This window comes from Equus quagga, chromosome 9 (assembly GCF_021613505.1).
Source record: "Equus quagga isolate Etosha38 chromosome 9, UCLA_HA_Equagga_1.0, whole genome shotgun sequence".
Classification (NCBI taxonomy): Eukaryota; Metazoa; Chordata; class Mammalia; order Perissodactyla; family Equidae; genus Equus; species Equus quagga.
The window spans coordinates 109,220,713-109,241,339 of NC_060275.1; the positions used below are offsets into that span (position 1 = coordinate 109,220,713).

General features: G+C 41.0%; 1 protein-coding gene across 5 annotated transcripts in view; it reads right to left on the bottom strand.

Moving 5' to 3' along the window:
• The window catches only part of TRIO (trio Rho guanine nucleotide exchange factor), a 355,799-nt gene that overhangs the window by 95,664 nt on the left and 239,508 nt on the right, over positions 1 to 20,627 (bottom strand). For all 5 annotated transcript variants that reach the window (XM_046672288.1, XM_046672289.1, XM_046672290.1 and 2 more), the window contains 11 exons: positions 16,751 to 16,945; positions 16,540 to 16,655; positions 15,651 to 15,717; positions 14,961 to 15,070; positions 13,968 to 14,037; positions 13,291 to 13,380; positions 10,335 to 10,427; positions 7,910 to 8,021; positions 5,897 to 6,087; positions 3,799 to 3,900; positions 359 to 501 (listed from right to left, as the gene is read on the bottom strand). In XM_046672288.1, coding sequence (XP_046528244.1) covers positions 359 to 501; positions 3,799 to 3,900; positions 5,897 to 6,087; positions 7,910 to 8,021; positions 10,335 to 10,427; positions 13,291 to 13,380; positions 13,968 to 14,037; positions 14,961 to 15,070; positions 15,651 to 15,717; positions 16,540 to 16,655; positions 16,751 to 16,945 — 1,289 coding nt within the window. The remainder of the gene's footprint in view (positions 1 to 358; positions 502 to 3,798; positions 3,901 to 5,896; positions 6,088 to 7,909; positions 8,022 to 10,334; positions 10,428 to 13,290; positions 13,381 to 13,967; positions 14,038 to 14,960; positions 15,071 to 15,650; positions 15,718 to 16,539; positions 16,656 to 16,750; positions 16,946 to 20,627) is intronic.

The following is a 20,627-nucleotide window of genomic DNA, read 5'->3' on the forward strand; positions in this document are numbered from 1 at the left end:
ACAGTGGATATGATTATTTCCATTTTAGAAATGAGAAACAAAAGTCCAGATGCACTATAACTTGTCCCAAGGTCACATGCACGATTTACACATGCACACCGATTCATACTTGGGTGGGACAGGGAAAACAATTAGGATTTGCATACAGCCCTTCACTTGCTTTAAGCCAAGGGAGGTTCTTGCCTTGAGGAAGCAATACCATTACTAAGAATGATGTTATACATAAACGTATTTTAAAAAAACATATTCTTCCAAATATTTGAGGAAAAAACCGATTTTTGAAAAACAGTTGGTTAACATTGCCTTGTCCCCTCCCTAGTAAATAAGCAAACTTACCAACAAGTCCCCAGGCACTAACCTCTTTCCCTTCTGTCTCGTCGCCGGAGCTGTTTTGGGGATGTGAATGGGCTCCTTCAGGGCTCCTTTCAGGTGAATAGTTCTGTCCTGTATTACTTCTCGGATGTGCTTGATCCAGTCCTGCTTGTTTTCTATACTGGAAGCCTTAAGAAGGTGTTAGAATCAGTCAGGACACAGAAGGGGCCCTTTCCAGAACCTACACCAAGCACACTCAGGTCTCCCGCATTCCTTGAGTTTCCCATTTTAAAAATAACTTTTCAACAGAAAAGCGAGTACATCGTATGTTTAATTTGCATCCAAACAAATGACCCTAATTTTGGATGTTTTTTCATCAAAACTCTTTTTATTTTATAGCATCTAGGCTATTCTAGATTTCTGAATATTCTCAGAGTCGATCATTCCCAACCCAAGACCTTGTAAGCAGCCCTTGGTAAATACGAAAACACAGCCACCTCCAAACCCAAATGTCTTTAAAGCTATTGCGGCAAAGACTCGTGGTCAGCGGACAGTGAAGCGTCAGCAGGAATCTGAACCAATGTCCATCCATCTTGCTGCCCTCTCCCCTGGACTCCCAGAGCAACGCTGCCACCATTTCCCCACTTGCATCCTCTCCTCATTCCCACAAGCACTCTGTGGGGTCCAGGCCTCCCTTATCCTCATGTTATATATGAGGAACTGTGGTGTGGACACATCAGAAAGATGCCCAAGGTCACAATGCTAGCAGGTAAGGAAGCCAGAGTTCTTGGGAGTGTATGTGAGAGCCCGTCCCCCGAGCTCTGCATTTGTCTACCTCTGGTTACAGCCCCAGAATAAACCAGTATAACCCACTGCCCATTACATATGGTGGATTCACTTCAACTCCATTACAACTGTGGGGAAAGGTTCTCTGAAAATGACAGAGATACTCAATCAGCTTTTGCTGAAAGAACACATATGGCATCACTTTTCCAGATTTTATTTTTTTCACTGTGCTTCGAAGGAGGTGGTTTTTTTCTTTTTACATATTCTGAGCCTTACTAACAGTTTTTAATTTCCTTACGGAAAACATCAACCTCCTATGATATAAGCACAATTCCCTGTAAATGATTAAAACAATTGTCAGTGGGATTATAGATGAGATCATGAAGGGAGGAGAACCCAAGATTTTCTCATGGTTTACCTTGTTTTTGAAAATGGAAAGTCAAAGCCCAAGCTGGGAAAGGAAATTAAAATTATGAATCTCTTTCTAAATAAAACGTTTTAACTGGAGGATGCATCTTTCAAGCTCTTTAGGGGCAGTAACGGGGAAATAAATGAAGGATAAAAGGAGCGTCTTGCTCCTGTTCCCAGATCTGACACCAGGAGAGCAGCAACACTGACTTCTCCTGGGGTAGGATGCAGGGTGATTAGGGGACAAGGGAGTTTGTGCATGAAATAAGCATCCCAGGATGGAAAACTTTGAACATGACAGATCCACGGGAATCTAAAGGCCTGATAAAAATGTTTGGGAGGCTGAACAAAGAGAAATATCTGAGAAGGAACATTTGGCAGAGTTTGCAGACAACTGAGGAAAACTGTTATTATGATTCAGAAATAAAGAAAATTTCCACAATTTAAATAGAGCAAATTGATCATTACATTTATGGAAAGTAATTCTCCTAACTCTAAAAGTAATTAAACAAGGACAAAAGGTACCAATTTTTCAGAAATAGTAAGAGAAAGGTAACTCGGCAGAAGTACTAAGTAAAAGATCCTACTTAGGTAAGACAAGAGATAATTTGTTTCATACTCTCGGCAGTCTCAATCTGTTTAAGGAAGGACTTATGAATAAAATTCTTAGTTCCAAGAGTTAAAAAAGGCCACGATTCTGTTTTATAACTACTGGGTTAGCAACATCATTGCCATTACCACCATTACTGTCACCACCTCTACCACCACCAAAAGCTCCAGCACTATCTCCACCATCACCACCATCTCTACCATGATCTACACTCCCACCACCATCTCTACTATAACCACTATCACCACCATCTTCACTGCTGCCACCATCAGGTTCACCTCCACTACCTCCTCCATCTCCACCATCACCACCATTTCCACCATCACCATCACCACAAAGCAATCTCTGAAATTAATGAGGACATCATTTCCTTTAGTTTTTCCTTGGAATTCAGAAAAACATTAACCAAAATTCCTTAGAAAACTTTTATCTAGTAATGCCCACCAGAAGTCTTACGCTTCAATTGCATCATGAGTATTTTATTATCTCCTGAATGAAAGTAGTCCACATCTGGCTAAAACATCTGGCACTATTTCTCAGATGCATCTTTTGGCATCTGTCACTGCAGCTAATCTAGATAAATACTTCATATAAGTTGGAAGTTTTAAGGTCTTGAGTATACTTAAAAATTTTATGCCTTAGAAAAGTTCTGTTATCTAAAATTTAGCTATCAGTGCAATTTATATCTCACAGGGCTTTATGCCAGTACTAACAAGAACACACTGGATTGGAAATCACATATTCACTGCAAAACAATCCATCATTTCCCTGTGAATAAAGACCTTAGAAACACAATGGCTTCCACAGACAGCAGTCACTAAAGTACAGGCTCTACTGTAGCGGCATCCATAGTTGCTGGAAATACCGTGGAGAGATTAAAGGAACGTAAGAGACAAAATCGCTGACCTGCAAGTTCAAACACCAGAGTCCCATTAAGTTTTTGGCTCATCTCCCAATATTCTAGAAATCTTCAGCTACATCTTCCCCCAAATATATCCTAAAGTCACTTATGGTCTTTCCAGACAGCTCAAAAAGACAGTTCCATCTGTATTTTCTCAAACACTGAGGGAGGGAAGCATATAAGCCATTCTTAGAGTCTTCTGCCACTCCTAGTCGAGGCTAGTATTATCAAAACAGAGTTCAAATCAAATATTCAAAGACATTTCCTTCCTCCAAAGACTACATACTCAAGAGCACCCTTGGTGTTTTTGAACACTTTAAATCGTAACATTACCAAACCCTGTATGTGATAATTAACCCCTTTTTTTCTCTGCCACCAAACTAGAAGGACCCCATAAAGACTCTTGGCATGTTCAGTCTTGAAACTGTCAAAGGCCCTCACAAATTCATCAGGTGCCTATTTTCCTTTGAAACCAAAAGTCAAGTGTGCAATGGGAGCTGCTAGTCCAAATCTCCCTCTTGTTATGCTTCAACTTCCTGCATTTCTTATGGAATCAACCAATTCTTTTTAAGACTGGAACCATGGGAGAAGTTTAAGAAGACGTTTCTCTATTTGATCTTTTAATAGGCAAGCAAAAGTTTAGCTCAAGTTATTTCATCACTAGATACCAAACTGAATTTATTCCGCTATTTTTTTTGTGGTAACGATATGAAAACCAATAGGTTTCACCAATAGGAAAAAAAGCATACACAGCACATCCCCAAGCTTCAAATGAACGTACCTTAAGGACAATTTTATTATCTGAAGTTGGCGTCCTCCCCACCCATAGTGCAAATTTGCAAGGATCTCCTTCAACATGTTCTGTGACACCCAACTCTGAGGTCTGCATGGAGAGACAATTATATAATTAGGCAACAGTAAAATTCGGGCAGGATACAGAAGAGAGACCAAGAAAACCATTTCTGGCAACTTGTGGTCATACTAGGTTATAAAAACATAGTTTGTTTACTGTGACAGGTAACCCTCAGATCTCATTTTAGTTAAAATGAGGACATTTGGTTCTTAGGCTGAACATGACTGGCCTCTCTCTTTCACCTCCTCTGAGCACCTCTACTGGAGACCCTGGCGCAGGGCAACAAGCAAACCCAAAGCAGGACAGCCAAAACAGCTGAAAATCCTAATATCTGGAAAATCGAGAGTTGACTATTTTCAACCTTACAAACAACAAAGTGAGTCTGTCCTACCTGCAAAAGAGCTGCCACCAAGCATTTTCAGCATTAACGAAGTAGCTTCAGAGAAGGCAAAGGAAGTTTTAACAGCTCACTTATTTTCCAATTTGTTTATCAATAGTATTAACTTTCAGTATTTTACCACTACTATTAAAGGCTAAGAGACAAAATTTCTCTCAGTAATATATGCATCTGTAGTATGCAGAACATGGAAGAGTGTAGATGCAGGTCAACATCTTCAACCCCACCCCCACAATCAAGTTCACCCCTAATGCATTCTCCCCGCTCCAGCAGAGGAAGTGATTCATAATCTATAGCTCAGAGGTGGCCTCTGAGGGAACCCTAACTTTCAAAAGATAAATTAAGTGAAGATCTATCAGCTTCTAAATCAGACCAGCTCGGTCTCTAAGGATAGATTAAAGGCAGCTAGTGAAATTACTAGCCAGCAATGCTGTCTTTTTTCCTTCCAGTTAGAATATGACCTAAAATGATGTAAGGTGGGCTGTGATCCAAAAGACAATCTCAAGCAGGATGTAAGCCAAGAAAATGCTATGAAAACCATTAGTCTGAACTTGAAAATTCCAGATTATTATTAAGATGATTTCTACACTTGGTGGTATTTTATTACTTTGGGACTTTGATTAATATATGGATATCATAAAAATGTGTAATGTGTAAGTTGTCCAAATCCCAAATATCTACCAATATTCATAAGTGATCTACCATACCTTGTGTAAAGAAGAAACCCAATTCTACTGCACTTTCTATTCTTTCTATGATGGTGACTTTCTCCTTAGATTTGTCCAATCCTCCCCTGCTGGACTTCCTTCCAGCAATTTTGTGCTGACAGCCCTCTGAGACACGGGCCACTAAGGGAAGGACAGTGGACCTGGAGGACGACACCGGCCTGAAACTTTTCTGAGTCGACATGTGGTTTTATAAAGAGACTGACTGGGCTTGTTACATATGCCATGTATGCTTCTCCTGCCAGGAAGTACACTGACGAGTTAAACAAGAATCCAAATGCATCACTGTATCTACCGAGCACTCAAGGGTCGCTGCCTCTAGACAGGTGAGGTTGTGGATCTTCAACACTATTTTTGTTTATATATATCTTCTCTAATAATCATATTTTGCTATTGTAAAGTACCAAAATTTATTTTTTATAAACTTATTATTAATGAAAAAGAAAGGCAAAATCTCATCACTAAGAGCCCACAGTGAGCCACCCAGTAAGGCTGCTTAAGTATATTCCAATGTTGGTGAACGAAAAATTAATTATAATGATACGAAAACTTAACCATAGCCTGATATGATCAATTTAGTTATAAATCGAGTTAAAGCACACAGGAGATGCATGATTTAAATTCACTTACAAAGTGTTTTCTTATCTTGCAGTTAGATTCTATGGAATTTAGAAAAAGCAAGTTTCTAAGACTAGTGAAACTCAAACCCAGGAGCACCGTCTAGTGGACACAAGGTAGTCAGGGAATTTCACTGAAGAAGATGAAAACATAATTTCAGACTTTCACATTTTAGGATCGTTTGGGAGGTTAAACTGAAAGGCAACAAATGATAACTTTTCTCTACCTACAAAACAGTTGCAATTGTGTTATCTTTAAACTTACAATTCTGAACGCCTATACTTACAAACAATTTGCTTTTATAAAGGTACTTGCTTCTCCCACTGGAATCTTTCACTTCTTTACTAAACACTAAGGACATTTCAAAAAGGAAGAGGTGCCGCTCTCGACCCTTTCGGATTAAGGTTTTTGGGTCCCACACTTGGAAGGATTCCTGCAGGATGAGTTCTCCCTGAGACTCGATATTTTCATCAAACCCTGCAACATGAAAAAAGAGGTATAATCAATCTGAAAGAAAATAAAAATAATGTATAAGACAGCACGATGACTCTTCAAGCATTTGTAACATGTCCAACAATTAAATCTCAGATCAGAGTTTCCCATCTGGGCCCCTGACTCCAGGCTCCCCAGCGCTGACCCATCAACAAAGCATTCTTCTTTCTAAAACACGACTTTGCAGATACTTCCCCTTGTTAAAAAAAAATGCGGCGACTCCTCATGGCATTATTCTTTAAGTTCCATCTCCTTCGGGTAGTATTGACACCCTTTGAGAGGCGGTTTCACTCCCTACTTCTCTGCAGCCTTCACTCACAGCGTCCAGCAAGCAACCTCCTCCTCCGCCCAGAATGGCCCACTGACTTCCCCACAGGCCATCACCTACTTCAGCCTGCCTCTTGATCCTCTGCTGCCTCAGCCTAGAACACCCTCCCCAGACATTCTGCTCCAGTGCCAGCCTTTCTTCAAGGCCCTGGTCTAGCCTTCCTTCTGGGAGACATCCCTGGCTACTGTTCTCGGTGAGCTCTCCCTTCTTTGAATACAAAATTCCTCACGTGAATCAGTCACGCTCGACCACTGGCTGGCTTTCACTCCTGCTCACCTCTTCACGGAAGTGGCCTGCTGTGGGGACTTTATGCAATCAAGGCTTTAACAGAGTGGTATGATACCTGGGGCAGGGGCTGCTAGTTATCTCCCAGACTCCACTCTCCCTTCTTCTCTAATAGCAGAAGCCCCCTTCGTGGCTGCTTTAATAACCACGTTTCCCAGCCCCCTCTGCAGGTAGGAGCAGCCACACACCCACAGTGGGGCCACATGAGGAGAGTCATGCGCACAGCTTCTAGTTTCTGCCTTTTTAGCTGTTCCCTCCTCACCCTCTTTCCCACTTTCTTCCCGCTAGATGGAATGTTAACGAGGTCTCAAGACATCCTGAACCTAGCCGACCAGACAACATCCAGGGAGTGGAGAGAAACTAGACAGAGCAGAGCCTGAGTCCTCAACAACGTCATGAAGGGCTGCCACACCAGCTCAGGATTCTACTTCAGAGGCAGAAAAAGCCACGTTAACAGCTTGGCCTCTCATTTTTGGGTTTCTATGATAAACAGCAGCGCTTTCGCCCTAACTAGTATACTCTCAACGCTACTGACAATGATACCGGCTAGCAAAAGCATTCGGGGAGGATCATTTCTTGTAAATAATTCTATGTAACCTGACGATAAGAGTTAAGCTCTGTAACACAGAAACAGCTTTCTTAAACAAGAGCATTTATGGAGATTATACTTGGCGACAATAATTTTTAAGCATACTTATCCGATTCTCTCTTTACTGTGTTACACACCACATTCAACTGCATGAGTAGGTATCTGTTACCTGGTATGTTTGAGGCTCCAGGCAAGTGATGCAATAGACCCAGAGATGGGGAAGCAGCAAGCTCGCTTAAGGATTTTATAATCACGGGAGACTGATCTGACCATCCTTTCACCATCCATCTAACACCTCTAACACCAGGTTAGAGCCAAAGGCAAGTGACACAAAGTGCTACTGGGGTTCAGAGTGAGGAGAGGCCACTCTCCAGTTAAAGCACCAGGACAGGCTTTTAATGAGGTAGAAGGATTTCAGGTGATCCTTAAAGGAAGCAATGAAGCCAATCCTTTAAAAAAAGAAGGCATTCACATCCAAATTCTTAACTCCTAACTAAACACAGAGTCCTGAAGCCGAGGTTTTAAGGCTGTGGGAAATCCGCTTACAAACAGTGTCAGCAGAAAGTGGACAAATGCACGCAGGGGCATGTGGAGGGTTCCATTACCTTCCAGCATGCTGAGGTGCATGGCATCGTTGGCTCGCTTTGGCACACTGAGCATCACCTCCAGGCCATCTTTAATCTCCCCCTTTCCTTCCTCGCAGCACGTGAGCAGCTCCTGTAGAAGGCCAACACCATGAACTAGCCAAAGACGGCAAAATGCTCCACCCACAAGATCTTTGCAGAAAGGAAACAGTGTATGAAAATCCATGATTTTCAAGATAAAAACAGGCAGTGGTCAACTGGGCACATATTCTCTTGAAAATGAATTCCCACTTCTTTATCCAACGGATGGAAGGGTTTGTCCTGCTTAGAACAGGATGTTTTGTCACATGTAGTTATACTTTAAGATGAACTTAGTGCACATGTTAACTACCAAGCCTCAGAAATGATAAATAAATATTTAGTATAGCAAAGCATAATCTGCTCCTGGTTATATCTTAAGGTCATGCCAGAATCTGATTAGTACTGCTGTCTTCCCACACGATCCCAGCATGATCCTGAACTCCTTGGTCCCATTAACAACATGCCCCATCGAACCTGTAACCGCACATCATGCAGCAGAAACAGCATCACGCACAAGAGTCTACAGTTAAACGCTCTCCTTTGTGCACAGGATGTTCAGAAAAGTGCTAATGACTGAAGCACACCTTCCTGGGCTTAATTACATTTCAGATCTGCTTAGAGGAACACCTGTTATTAAATGAATGATAGCAGGGACAACAAATTCAATTCTAGTGGGCTCCAAGATATTTTCTTTTGTTCTTGGGTTGATTCCCACTCCTACCAAACCTGTGTACAGCAGAGCGGAACCCTGCTCCGGTCTCTTGGTGCCATCCCCTCACCTTCTGGTGCTCTATCAGACAACGCTCCGCTGCTATTTGTAGGATTTTCACGGCCAATTTTTTGGGCCAATATTGGTAAGGTATTTTCTTACCAGTATTTTAATGACTATTATCAGTCAGTAACAGTGACGACAGCTTTTTGTGTGCCGGTTTTCAACAAAAGACAGACATGATGCTGCAGTTAGCTTTGCTCTCACACTGGATGGTTTAGAGCAACTGAGCTACCAGACAGGCACGTTGCTCATGACCAGGTGGTGTTTAGCTCCTATTCCGAGCAGCTGGACAAAAACTGCTTTAGAAATGCAATGTCACTGGCAGAAAAAGCTTCCTCATTGGGGAGCTCAACATAGCTTACTACTGTTCTCTTGAAGAACCCTGGGCAGGATAAAGGAAGGTTGATAAATGAAAGCACCAGTTTAATAGTGATTGAGAGTGTGAGGCCACTGAGGAAGCGATCTTTAGTAGGACTATGTGCTAAAAACAAAATCCTTAAATCCTGAGGACACCAAGAAGTAAACTGCCTTGCAGAATTACAAAGCAAAGGGCAAAGGGCAAATGTGAAGATAAACAACTTGGCCTCCTGACTTCTAGCTGAGGTTTACAGCGACTACGTACTTCTGCAATGATGGTCATAACATCACTGAGTGGGATTTTGACACAGAAGGACACGAGAGCTTTTCCAACAGAAAGTTCCATAATGGTATCACTTTCACAAAAGAATGCAGCCACTTTTTAATATTTCTAGATTTTTCTTATTAACAAAAAGTAAGGGAAAGATTCAGGCATTCATAACCTCAACTTCTGTATTTCTTTTATATCTAGAAAAATTACATTATCACCTCCTATTACTGTGCTAGGACTGAACTGGGGACAGTCAGATTCATAAAATATTGTTACCAGGATGACTGGATGGTCAGTACATTCTAATGTTTAATAACATTGACTGGCCAAGGAAATGCTAGGGTTAAATCATCAGAAGTTGTAAATTATTTTTCTTGTAGTCAAGAAAATGTGTATCACATGTAATAAATTCTGTAACAACTCATCACAAATTCTAAGTTTTCTTTATCATTCTATTATCAGGACCAATTGTTATTAGATTTTTACAAATGTGACTTTAATTATAATCATTCATAACCAAGAAAAAGTAGAGGTCAGTTTGACTCAAACACTTGTGATTTGTATGAACAATATGCTCCATAAAAATGTGTGTGACAAATGACCAGAGACAACAGAGAGGAAACTGCCTGAGGCAAGGAGTTCGTGGATTTAGTGGAAATCCTGGGCGTCAGCCCCAGCCGGGTTCAGAGCTGTGCCCAGAGAACAGGGACCCAGGGACAATCGTGCACGGCCCGCTCCCGCAGAGGCCCGTTTCCATCCCTGCAGACCAGCACTGTTGTGAGGCTCATTCCCGTACCTGCTGCGCTGAGAATCAGTCAGGGCAATGAAGGGCAAGGAATTAAAAAATATAGTTAATCTGCTAGGTGTTATTTAAAAAATTCAGGGTACTTTACTTAAACAGAGAAGTGTCAAAATAGTAATGTACAATTCATAAAATTTTTCAGTCAAAGACGGTTCATACATACTTTTAAAAGGAGCTGATACTTCGTTATTCGCTGAACTGGTTTAATAAGGTAGGAAGAGATGGAATTGGCTAATCCATGTCGCTGCTGTATCTCCTGAATTAAGAAAAAATATTTACTTATATATATAAATATACAAATATTCATCACTGGATAAATTAGACAGCACGAACTAAAAATTTACATTTGTTTACCCCCAAGATGAACACACACATATCACTATTTTTCTGTAAATATGAAATGGAACTCACTCTTGATTCTTTTAATATACTCAACATAATAAACCTCAGTCAGGTTATCACTTTGAACACAAAAGACAGCAGTGTTTACTCGGCATGGCGGGCTTTCACAGCACAGAGCGAACAGGAGAAGCCACGAGGCCTGCTGCTGTCCCAGGGGCCGGCACTGGCGCCCACTCAGCACCAGACACAGAGTCAGGGACGGGATCCGCCCTCTCTGCCACTGCAGCTCCTGGAGCTTCAGCCACGTGTGCAGCCTGGTCACAGAGCATGTCCCTTCCCACAGCCAGACTCTCCCTACAAGAGGCTTCCTTCTTCTTCACTAACAAATTCATGCACTATCAAGGGATTCTCCCCTTTTTGTCATCACTACTATCTTCCAGCCCAGAATTTTCGCACCAACCTACTGTATTTGCATTATCTTAGTTCTTAGCATTCTTCTCACACATTTTTCAAAAAAAGGTTATCTTCTGATATTCTATGCTTCAAATTAGATTTAAAAGCCACCAGACCTTGGTCTTCTCAACCTGTTTGTCACTTGGATTAGGCTGGCGGGTAAAGGAGACGAGACCGTGACTCACGGGCAGTACTTCCTATGGAGGGCTGGCTGCAGGGATCACCAAAGCACTCGTCACGCAAGAATCAGGCAGCTTAGACTAAAAATCTGATAATTCTGCCTCTAGCTTCCAGATGAGAAATAGAGTCTTAAAGGTTTCTTTTCAATTTGCAATTGTTTGAAAATGTGGGATTTATGATTACGATACACATGTTCACAATTTAATATATCACATCTGAAAGATTTCTTTTCACATACAGTATAAGGCACGCATCTATGTACACAGGTCAACGAGTTCTGACAAGTGTTAACACACTTATAAGCAACTCCCAAACCAAGGGACAGATCATTTCCAACACGAGAGAAAGTTCTCCATGCCCCCACCCACTCACTTGCCCACCCACTGCCCACCTCCTCCAAGAGACAAGCCCTGTTCCGCTTTCTATCACCGTAGTTTAGTTCTGCATCTTCTAGAATTTCATATAAAAGGAATTAAACAGAACGTATTCATTTATGTCTAACTTCTTTCAGCCCACTTCTTGGAGATTAATCCAAGTTGTTCATTATCAAGAGTTTATCCCCTTATAGTGCTGAGCAGTAGTCCATCTTATGAATATGCCACAATACATTTGAAAGATACTGAAAGGTCTTTTTAATACCTTGTTTTGATAACATTTTCAGAAGCAGATCTCCAAGATTTCTAAACACCAATCTCACTATTTCTGTTAACATCCTTATTACCTTATCAGAGGGTTACACTATTCAAAAATGGCTACAAGATCACAGTGTTCTTCCAAAATACCTGGCAAAGGTTTAATCCTGCTGAAATAATTATGTTTCCTTTTTCTCAAAGGCTGTTAGAATATTAACAAGACCTTCTTTGCTTCTAAAATTTTACCTTGGATGGGAGAGGGGCAGAGCACTGTGGGTAGAAGGACATCCTAGGTCTTTGGTCTGTGGCAGATCCAAAGCCATGATTTCTCCTTTGATTTCCAACTGAGTTGTTTACATGCAATAATGTGCTTGCTCTTTGTATCCCTCTCCGTGAAGGTGGGCACCCTGTCTATGTTATTCACCACTCCATGCTAAGCACCCATGACCAAGTTTGGTGAGTTAAAAGAGCCCTGGGAGATGTGCAAAAATGCTGTATGGTGAATACTGATGGCAAGTAATTTGTGAAATCCCTAAGTCAGACAAGCATGATTTCCTTTATTCTTAAAGATGCTTGAGGGCACAAGGGTTGTTTGAATGGCTTTGATTCCAAACATTAAATGTGCCACATGTTCTCAATGGTTAGGCCTCAAATAATTCTAACTCTGCACGTAGCCATAGTGCTGGGTTTCATCTAACAGCAAAGACCCAGAGTCTTGTGAAATATTGAAAAGAAAAGGCAGCACTAGGCTGGGAGCAGACTTCATATTTACGAAGGCAGTGATGTGTAAAGAGACACAAGTCTAATATTCTTTCAGCCTTATGCACAAAATTGTACAGAACATTCAAAAGTACCTTATCTTTTAATCAAAATGTATTTGGCACACATTCAATTACGTTCTGGAAACCTAAAAGCATTCTGTATGTTATAGCATATGGCTCCATCCTCTTTTGTACTAAATAACCTCCCTGTAATATCTTTCAATAAAAGATGCCCTACCTCTACGTTTACACCAATGAGAATATAATTAATGGACCTTGCAATGGCCCTAACTGTTACAGTGCTATTTGTAAAATCTTCCTGGTAGGTTGCTTTTGGAAATTAATAACATCATGAAATTAAAATGGGAACAATCAATGATTTAAAAAAGATTCCAAGGTATTTCTGCTTTACAGAGGGGAAAAGAAGCTTAATAGTTCATACTTTCTACATATTATATTACATGTCAAAAATTAATGATTATATATAAATAGTAAGCAATGGCACATACACACACACAGAGGAACATGTTAAAATCTCAATTTCTTATACATATACAGCTCCCAATACTTGAGAAGGATCTTTTAAAACCAGAAGAAAATATAAGACTATCCCACCATAAATGTGACAGATAAAACCAAAAATAAAACACTATACCATCAATTAGGTGAAAGTTATGAGTAATGTTGTATTTTATGTTTAGCAAATACAACTCTGAAAATTTCAGAGCTTCATCAGGAGTCTATTACTTACATCAAAGTAGGATCCCGCATGCTCTAATATCAGCTGAGTAGAATCAGGCTTATTTTTGCAATATGTGACATACATCTGAAACTTGTCTGCCTACAAACAAAAAATATTTAGAATATTTCTTTCAAATGGCAATAAGTCAAAATACGATAAACTTTTATGTAGAAAAGAAGCTGTGTAAAGAAAACTTAAGCCCCAAATCAAAGAATCCCTGTGTTATAAAGAAAGCTATTAAAATGAAACATCCTGCTGATACCACACACACGCAGTCCAAGCTGCGCATGCCCTCTCTCTTCCCACAATGGTGTGTGCCAACCTGGGCAGCACACTTAGACGGCACAGCGCCATCCCCTCCTGACTGCCTCCCCTCCCGACTGGAGAAGTGATACCCCCTCACCCCCGCCCCAGGCAGGGCTGTGTGCTCATTTATGTGTGAATCCCCAGGGCCACACTGAGGCCCGACACACTAAATGTTCTATTTCAAACCATAACGACTGCCAATAAAAAGCTCACTCCATATTAATAACTAGTTGGAGAATATAACTCTTTGAGGTAAAGACCGTTTCTCTGTATGCAGATACCAGTAGAAGATGGTGACATAAATGTGAACAATATTCCTTCCAACTTCCTTCACAGCCACCAAAGAATTGTGAGAGAACAAGTAGTTGAGGTCTCATTACCCAAGTAACAAAGCAATGTCCAACGTCCTCTGGTAACTGTTCATATTTCTCCAGCTCTTTCAGAAATATGCTGCAGGGAATAAAAAAGCTATATTATTAAAGTGTTTAAAAACATTTTCCTAGGGACATAGGCCAGAAATTAGACCAAGCATACCACAAATTCCAGCCATGCCTGAATTTCATCATTTTAATCAAGTGCAGTGAAAAATCTGTGCCCTTTAGATTTTAAGATTTAACAAAATATGTAGCTGTTAACTAGGGTAAGTTATGGTGACTTTCAAACAGCTAAGCAGTTTAACACCTTCGAACAGAAATTTTACTTACTTCTGGGCGAGCGCTATGTTTAGTCACTAAGGATATAATTTAGAGACGTACGTACTCAATCGGAAGAACCCATTGAGATTTTGGCGTCTTTTGCTGCGGGGGGGAGGGAGGGATGACCTTACGGGTTCTGGCCCCAGCCTCGTCTTACCATAGGCTGTTGGGCTGCACAGACTCTGCCTAAAGCAACTTCTGCTGCTTTTTTTTCAATCTTAAAAATAAAACCAAGTGCCTCCTGTGGCCAACGTAAAGTGCATTTTCTTTTGATCAGACTACACATCTGTTCTGGCCTCAGTTCCCTCTTTCCTCTCTTACAGAGAAGACCAAACGTCTCCAGCAGCCCACGGAGAACTCTTCTTCCTTTAACTCTAAGAAGCAACTGAGGTAGCAGCTGAGGACATGGCTTGAGGGAAGTCAGGTTCTTACAGAAACAGTGTTCAGTGTTCCTAATCTTATTTCTATTAAAAGTAAGTATAAAGTTGAGTCTGTATTAAAATAGTCTCCAGAATGCTAGTCATTGTGAAGAAAGCCTGACAGGCTTCATTCAAATCTCAACAAAATCACTGAAATCCACGCTTAATTCAATTGGAAACTTTTATTTCTTGATATGAAACTTCAGCAGAGTATCTAGATTTCAAGAGTAATTAGCTCCCCAAAGATAAAGCCACTTACTTATTATGGAACTCATAGATTTCCTGCATGTTCCCGAAGATAATGAGCTCTTTGTTGACAATCCCAGGCGGGATCTCCTCCACACCGCTGGTCATCTCCCACAGGTAGGTCTGGCCAGGAGGAAACAGGGATTAGACAAAAACCAACACCAAACTTCCAAGAAACAGCTATTCCTGACATCTGTAATTACACACCCAGAGTTAATGTAGAAATGAAAACATATCTTAAGAATGGGATCTTTTACAAAACAGCCTCAATTGCTATTAATACTTGAGAGTAGTTCCTATACTTCTCATCTCTAAACTTACGCCCAGCTTCGAGTTTTGGAATTAACCCACTCCACAAAGTTACAACAAATTTTCCTTCAACTACTAAGTATTAGCTGCTGATCATAACTAGTGGGCACATTTCTCTGAAGCTGCTGTAGAATTCTATTCAAAGAGGATGTCAGCCAGGCCATCATGTGACAAACGGAATGAGCGGATTAATGCTGCATCAACTCGGTAATGGGCAAAAACAAGCCTAGACTGTCATCGAAGCACAGGAGCGTGAACCGGCGGCTTATGTATGCACACTTTAAATCTCAGGAAGAACAACAAAACGTGCGATTATCTTAAGAATTACCAATAGGTAAGAGTAAATAGCAAGATTATACTCAATCTAAGTAAACAAGCAAAAAAACTTACTTACATCCATACACTCCCGGAGGTCTCTGACATAAGCCTTTTCAGTTTGAATCAGCTCAGCCATGATGAACCTTTAATAGAGAAAGACAATGAACGCTTCAGTTCGCTGTCAGGATACACGATTATTTTAACTATCTACTTTTACGGTTTATGAAACAATAAGGTGGTTTTAAAAGCACTAGTCTGTAATGAGTTTTGGAGAATTAAATCGAGAATAGATAGAAACATAATAGTATCTGGCCACCAGTTCAAAGGAAAAAACATTTTGGAAAACATTTTGCTGAGGGGCCTCCAGATCAGCTTCTTAACTCAGCAGCACTGACGTCCGGGGCCGGACACTGCTTTGCTGGGGGGACGTCCTGGGAGCTGGAGGACGTTCAGCAGCATCCCTGGGCTCCGCCCACTAGAAGCCACTAGCACTCCTGCCTCCCCACTGTGTGACAACCAAAAATGTCTCCGCAAATTGCCAAATGTTCCCCAGGGGACAAAATTCCTGACTGAAAACCACTAGTTTAGACCAATTTTTTTGTCTTTATTAATATCTAGTATAGTTTACTAACCAGCAACTTTTAAACACATCCACTTGTTTTATTAATTTCTTCTCCTTATTGTTACTACTCGTGACCTATGGATGACAATGATGCTAAAACAATCTGTCAACTCCATGTGAAATGGAGGCACAGCGATAAAAACAAGACACTGTTTCTGAATCAGGTGATAAGGGGACACTGGATACAGTGGAGTTTGTGTTACAAAAACTAAGCACATTCAGAGCGACAGAAAGTATTAATGCTCTTTGGTTTCAAAGCACAAATAGAAGCACACGTTTGTCCAAGTGACACTGTCTTCATATTTCTCAATGACTCCTGGCAGGTTCTTAAAGACTGGCTTACTCTTTCCTGCGGGCAGACTTCCGTTTTTCTTCATTAAGTTCATGAGCGGCATCTCGAAGTTTCACCTCTGACCCAGGGATACTGGCTGGAATTATATCCAGCTGAAGGCTTTTACTCTGAGGAATAAGAGAGTCAATGAACTTCATTTAATCAACAAACAAGACATGAGGAAAAACATCGGGAGGTACTCAGTGCACACAGAGCAATTTACCGATTTGTTGGAATCTGAAGAAATCCCCAGAGCTTTCTCCAAAGAGGTCCTGTACTTCTCCATCCGCAGAGAGAAATCTCTGTACCTCTTATCCACTGCAGTAACACATTTTTTTATCTCTGCCGCATGGGCATGCCCTTTTTCACAAAAGCCATCAGCCAGCTGTATCAATAGCTTCACTCTCTCTTTGGTTTGCTGCAAAAAACAACAGGAAAGTATTGTGAAGCAAATGAACCCAACTGCCAGAAACCAGAAACACAGTGGCAACTTGCCGACAACTCTGAGTTCCGGACAGGAAAAAAAATTGCTGGTGGTAGAAACTCAGACTAAACCCCCAAGTCCATCCAGTTCATCTCTCTGATCCTGGACTAGCTATCTTTCTTCAGCTCTTCATGACCTCCAAGACAAAATCTAGACTTCTTTCCACAACGTCTTCGTCTGGTAGAGGCTCAGTAAAAACCTGCAGAATCAATGAATGGATGCTCACTCAGGATGTCCACTCCAAAAGTCGAGGGCTGTCCTCCTTTGAGTGCTGTATGTGTTGGTTACAAAGACACCCCCTGCTTTAAGCATGTTTACTTTATGTGCCCATTTAGACCGCAAGTTCCTTCAGGGCAGCAGCCGTGTGAGTTTTGGTTTTTTGGGAGCACATGTGACAAAGGCTCTCCCCATGGCAGACTCTCCACAAAATCCATATGAAGCTCCTGGTGTCACACACTCAGTTCATTCTTAACGCTCAGTAGATCAAAGTCATTGGGCAGGACACTATCTTCATAAAGCTATTTAAAATTTTGTTCCCTGTTTTAGAATTCTCTCTTTTAAAAAAACCACATTATTTCATTTTGTATTATATAGAAAAGATCTTTTCTTAAGTTAAGGCATAACTTTATCGCTTTTTATAACATTAAGGATAACCACAAAACAATGGTTCTATATGTATGGCAGTAACTTCACTCAGCTCTGATTTCTCCACGGATCTTGCATCACCTCCATTTCGTTTATTATTCCTACGAGGCTTCCTTCAACATTCCTGCTGGCATTTCAAATGAGTACTCTTCTGCTATGGAATCTGCTTCTCTCAGCTAACCTTTGACTAGAAAATCTTTGCAACTAACATGCAGGAAACTGACTTTAAAAGTCCCCAACAGGAAGAAGGTCAGGGTTCAAAATCTGGATAAATTATCTTAGTTTGGAACTAAGTCCTGAGCCAGAATTCACCAGGCAACCTGGGAAACCAGCTGTGAAGATCCTTAGACCCTCCACAGACACCCCGCAACCCGGCCACTGCCGAGCGCCCCGCGCCCCGTGTCCAGCTGCCCACACCACCCCTCCAGGCACGTTCTTGCCTGCAGGTCTCCGCACCAGTGCCCCCCTTCTGCCTGGAATGGGATTCCTCGAGACGTCTCCATGGCTCCTTCATGTCCTTGCTCAAACAAAGGCCACCTTCTCCCCTCCCTGAGCCCCTAAAAACGGCAGCTTGTCCCCTTGCTCCAACCACACTTCCGCTGTCTGCTCTGTTGTTTCCCATGGCATGCATCACACCTTCTAAGTAGTGAAATGTGCTTGTCACAATTATTGTCTGTCTCTCTCCTGTTATAACGTAACTGCCACAGGCCAGGGCTATTTGTTTTCCTAATTTCTCACAGACCTTCCATGTGTCTGGCATAGTGGACATTCACCAAATATTTATTGAGAAAATAAATTAACATTAGTTCTTTATGCAAGTGTGTATACACCTGTGACTTTAACGGGTGTGGTAGTTACTCTTAACTGGCATGAATATATACTTAAAAAAATCTATGAAAACAGAACTCAAGGTACACTAATATCTCTGTGAAAAAAATCACTGTGGCAGATGCTATAAAAGCTCTTTACTGGCAAAAGTCAGCAAAACCTAAAACAATCTGAAAGCTTTTAGGGCCTTCATCTTGTGTGGAAATGAACTCAAGTCGAGTGAGTTAAAATCTGCTCACTCTATACTGGAACTATCTGCCAAACCAACCTTTAGACTTGACACCAACACTATACCTTTCTGGATAGAAGACAAGCCTAATTATAACCCAAGGAAATAAAAGATGACGTTTCAGATTTGGAAGCATAAATTCCACTAGGGACTTAACTTAGAAACACTGCTAAATTTTAATATCAAAGAGAATATGACTAATGGAGGATTTTTAAAAACTTGGGTTGCCTAGATAAGGCTTCCCCGCTGGGGGCCAAGACAGCAACCTGCTGAAAAGCACAGAAAAGTGGTGCGGCACTTCTTTTCCCGCTGTCACAGTTGCCATCAGTGGAGGGCACTGCAAACTGTGTGTATTGTCAGGTGTTAAGAATGCTGTTTTGTGGTTTAAGCATTGGGTACAGAGAAGTGATGATAAAGGATAATGCAGCTTGCCTACGTTAAAACAGCAAACAAAAACACCCAGAAACCAGAGGACGATTTCTGTATATGTCTGACACATCACAAAATAGACCACTTGCCAAGATGTAACACCAATAGGCTGACGCTGATTATATGAACTTAGATGCAGAATGGAAGACTTCCCACAGCCCAAGCCTGGTGGATGGACACGTCTTCCATGTGTAAACTTCACTTAAACAAAAAATGCTCATCAGACAGTCCCAGGCTTCTCGATGAGGCCTGCCCTAGCGTCTCCAACACAAGTGGCCACCCTCCCTTCCCTCCTGGCTGTCTTTTTTCTCTTATTACTTAACATCTATATGTATATATATTTACCCATTTATCACATTACTGCCTGTTTCTCTAACTAGAATGTGCAATCCATGAGCCCAGCAATGAGTAGTTCCTGGTACATAGTGGGGGCTCAAGAAATAATTGTTGAATAAATGAATGGTGGGATCAAAATTCAGTACAACAAATCCAGGAACCTTTTACATTGTGGCATATGTTTATTTCAATTGGTATTTTTAAAACACATTCACAGAAATCAAAATTCAAAGGGTAAAAAAGGATACAATGTGAAAAGTCTTCTCTCCCCACCTCTTCCTGTCACTAGTCCCAGTGACCAGCTTCTTGTGTAGCATTCTGGAGACATTTTATTATACACAAGCAGGTGTCTGTAAGGATGCATTTGTTTTTCTTCCTTTCCGTTTTACGTAAATGCTCGCATATGATAAACACTACTCTGCACTAGTATCTGTCATTTAACAACTCCTGGTTATCCTTCACTATCAGGACACAAGCAGTGTCCTTGATTGTGTTTAGAGATGCATAATATTTCACTGTCTGGATGTTCTGTAAGTTAACACATTCCCACTGATGGTCCTTCATGTTGCTTCCAATCTTTTCCTATCACAAGCAACAAGGCAAGAATAGCTCATGAGTCTGAGCACATGTGGCCAGAGTGTGTATTTCGAGTTGTGGAATGGCTGGGGCTCCAGCAAGTGCATCTGTGATGCTGCCAGACCACCTGGACAGAGGTCACCCCAATTCATGCTCCCCCAGCAGCAGCACCTTGTCAACATACGTTATCAAGCTTTTTGATCTTTGCCAATCTCCTGGGTGAATACAGAACTCAGTGTAATTCTGATTTACACTTTTCTTATTTTAAGTAAAGTTGATAATCTCGTATGCTTAAGAGCAATTTATATTCCTCTCCTGTGAGTCATTTTTAATATCTTCTGTCCATTTTCTTGTTTGTTTTCTTATTGATTTGTAAAAGCTCTTTACTATTGGGTAATCGGCCCTTTGTGATATGAGATGCATATATATCTTTTCTACTTGCCTTCTGTCTTGAGATTTTGGTTATGGTGGACTGCTCTTTAGAAAACTTTACATTTTTTTGTGTAGGTAAATTTATCCATCCTTTCTTTTCTGGGTTTAGGTTTTGTGTCCTGTTATTTCTTCTAGTACTTT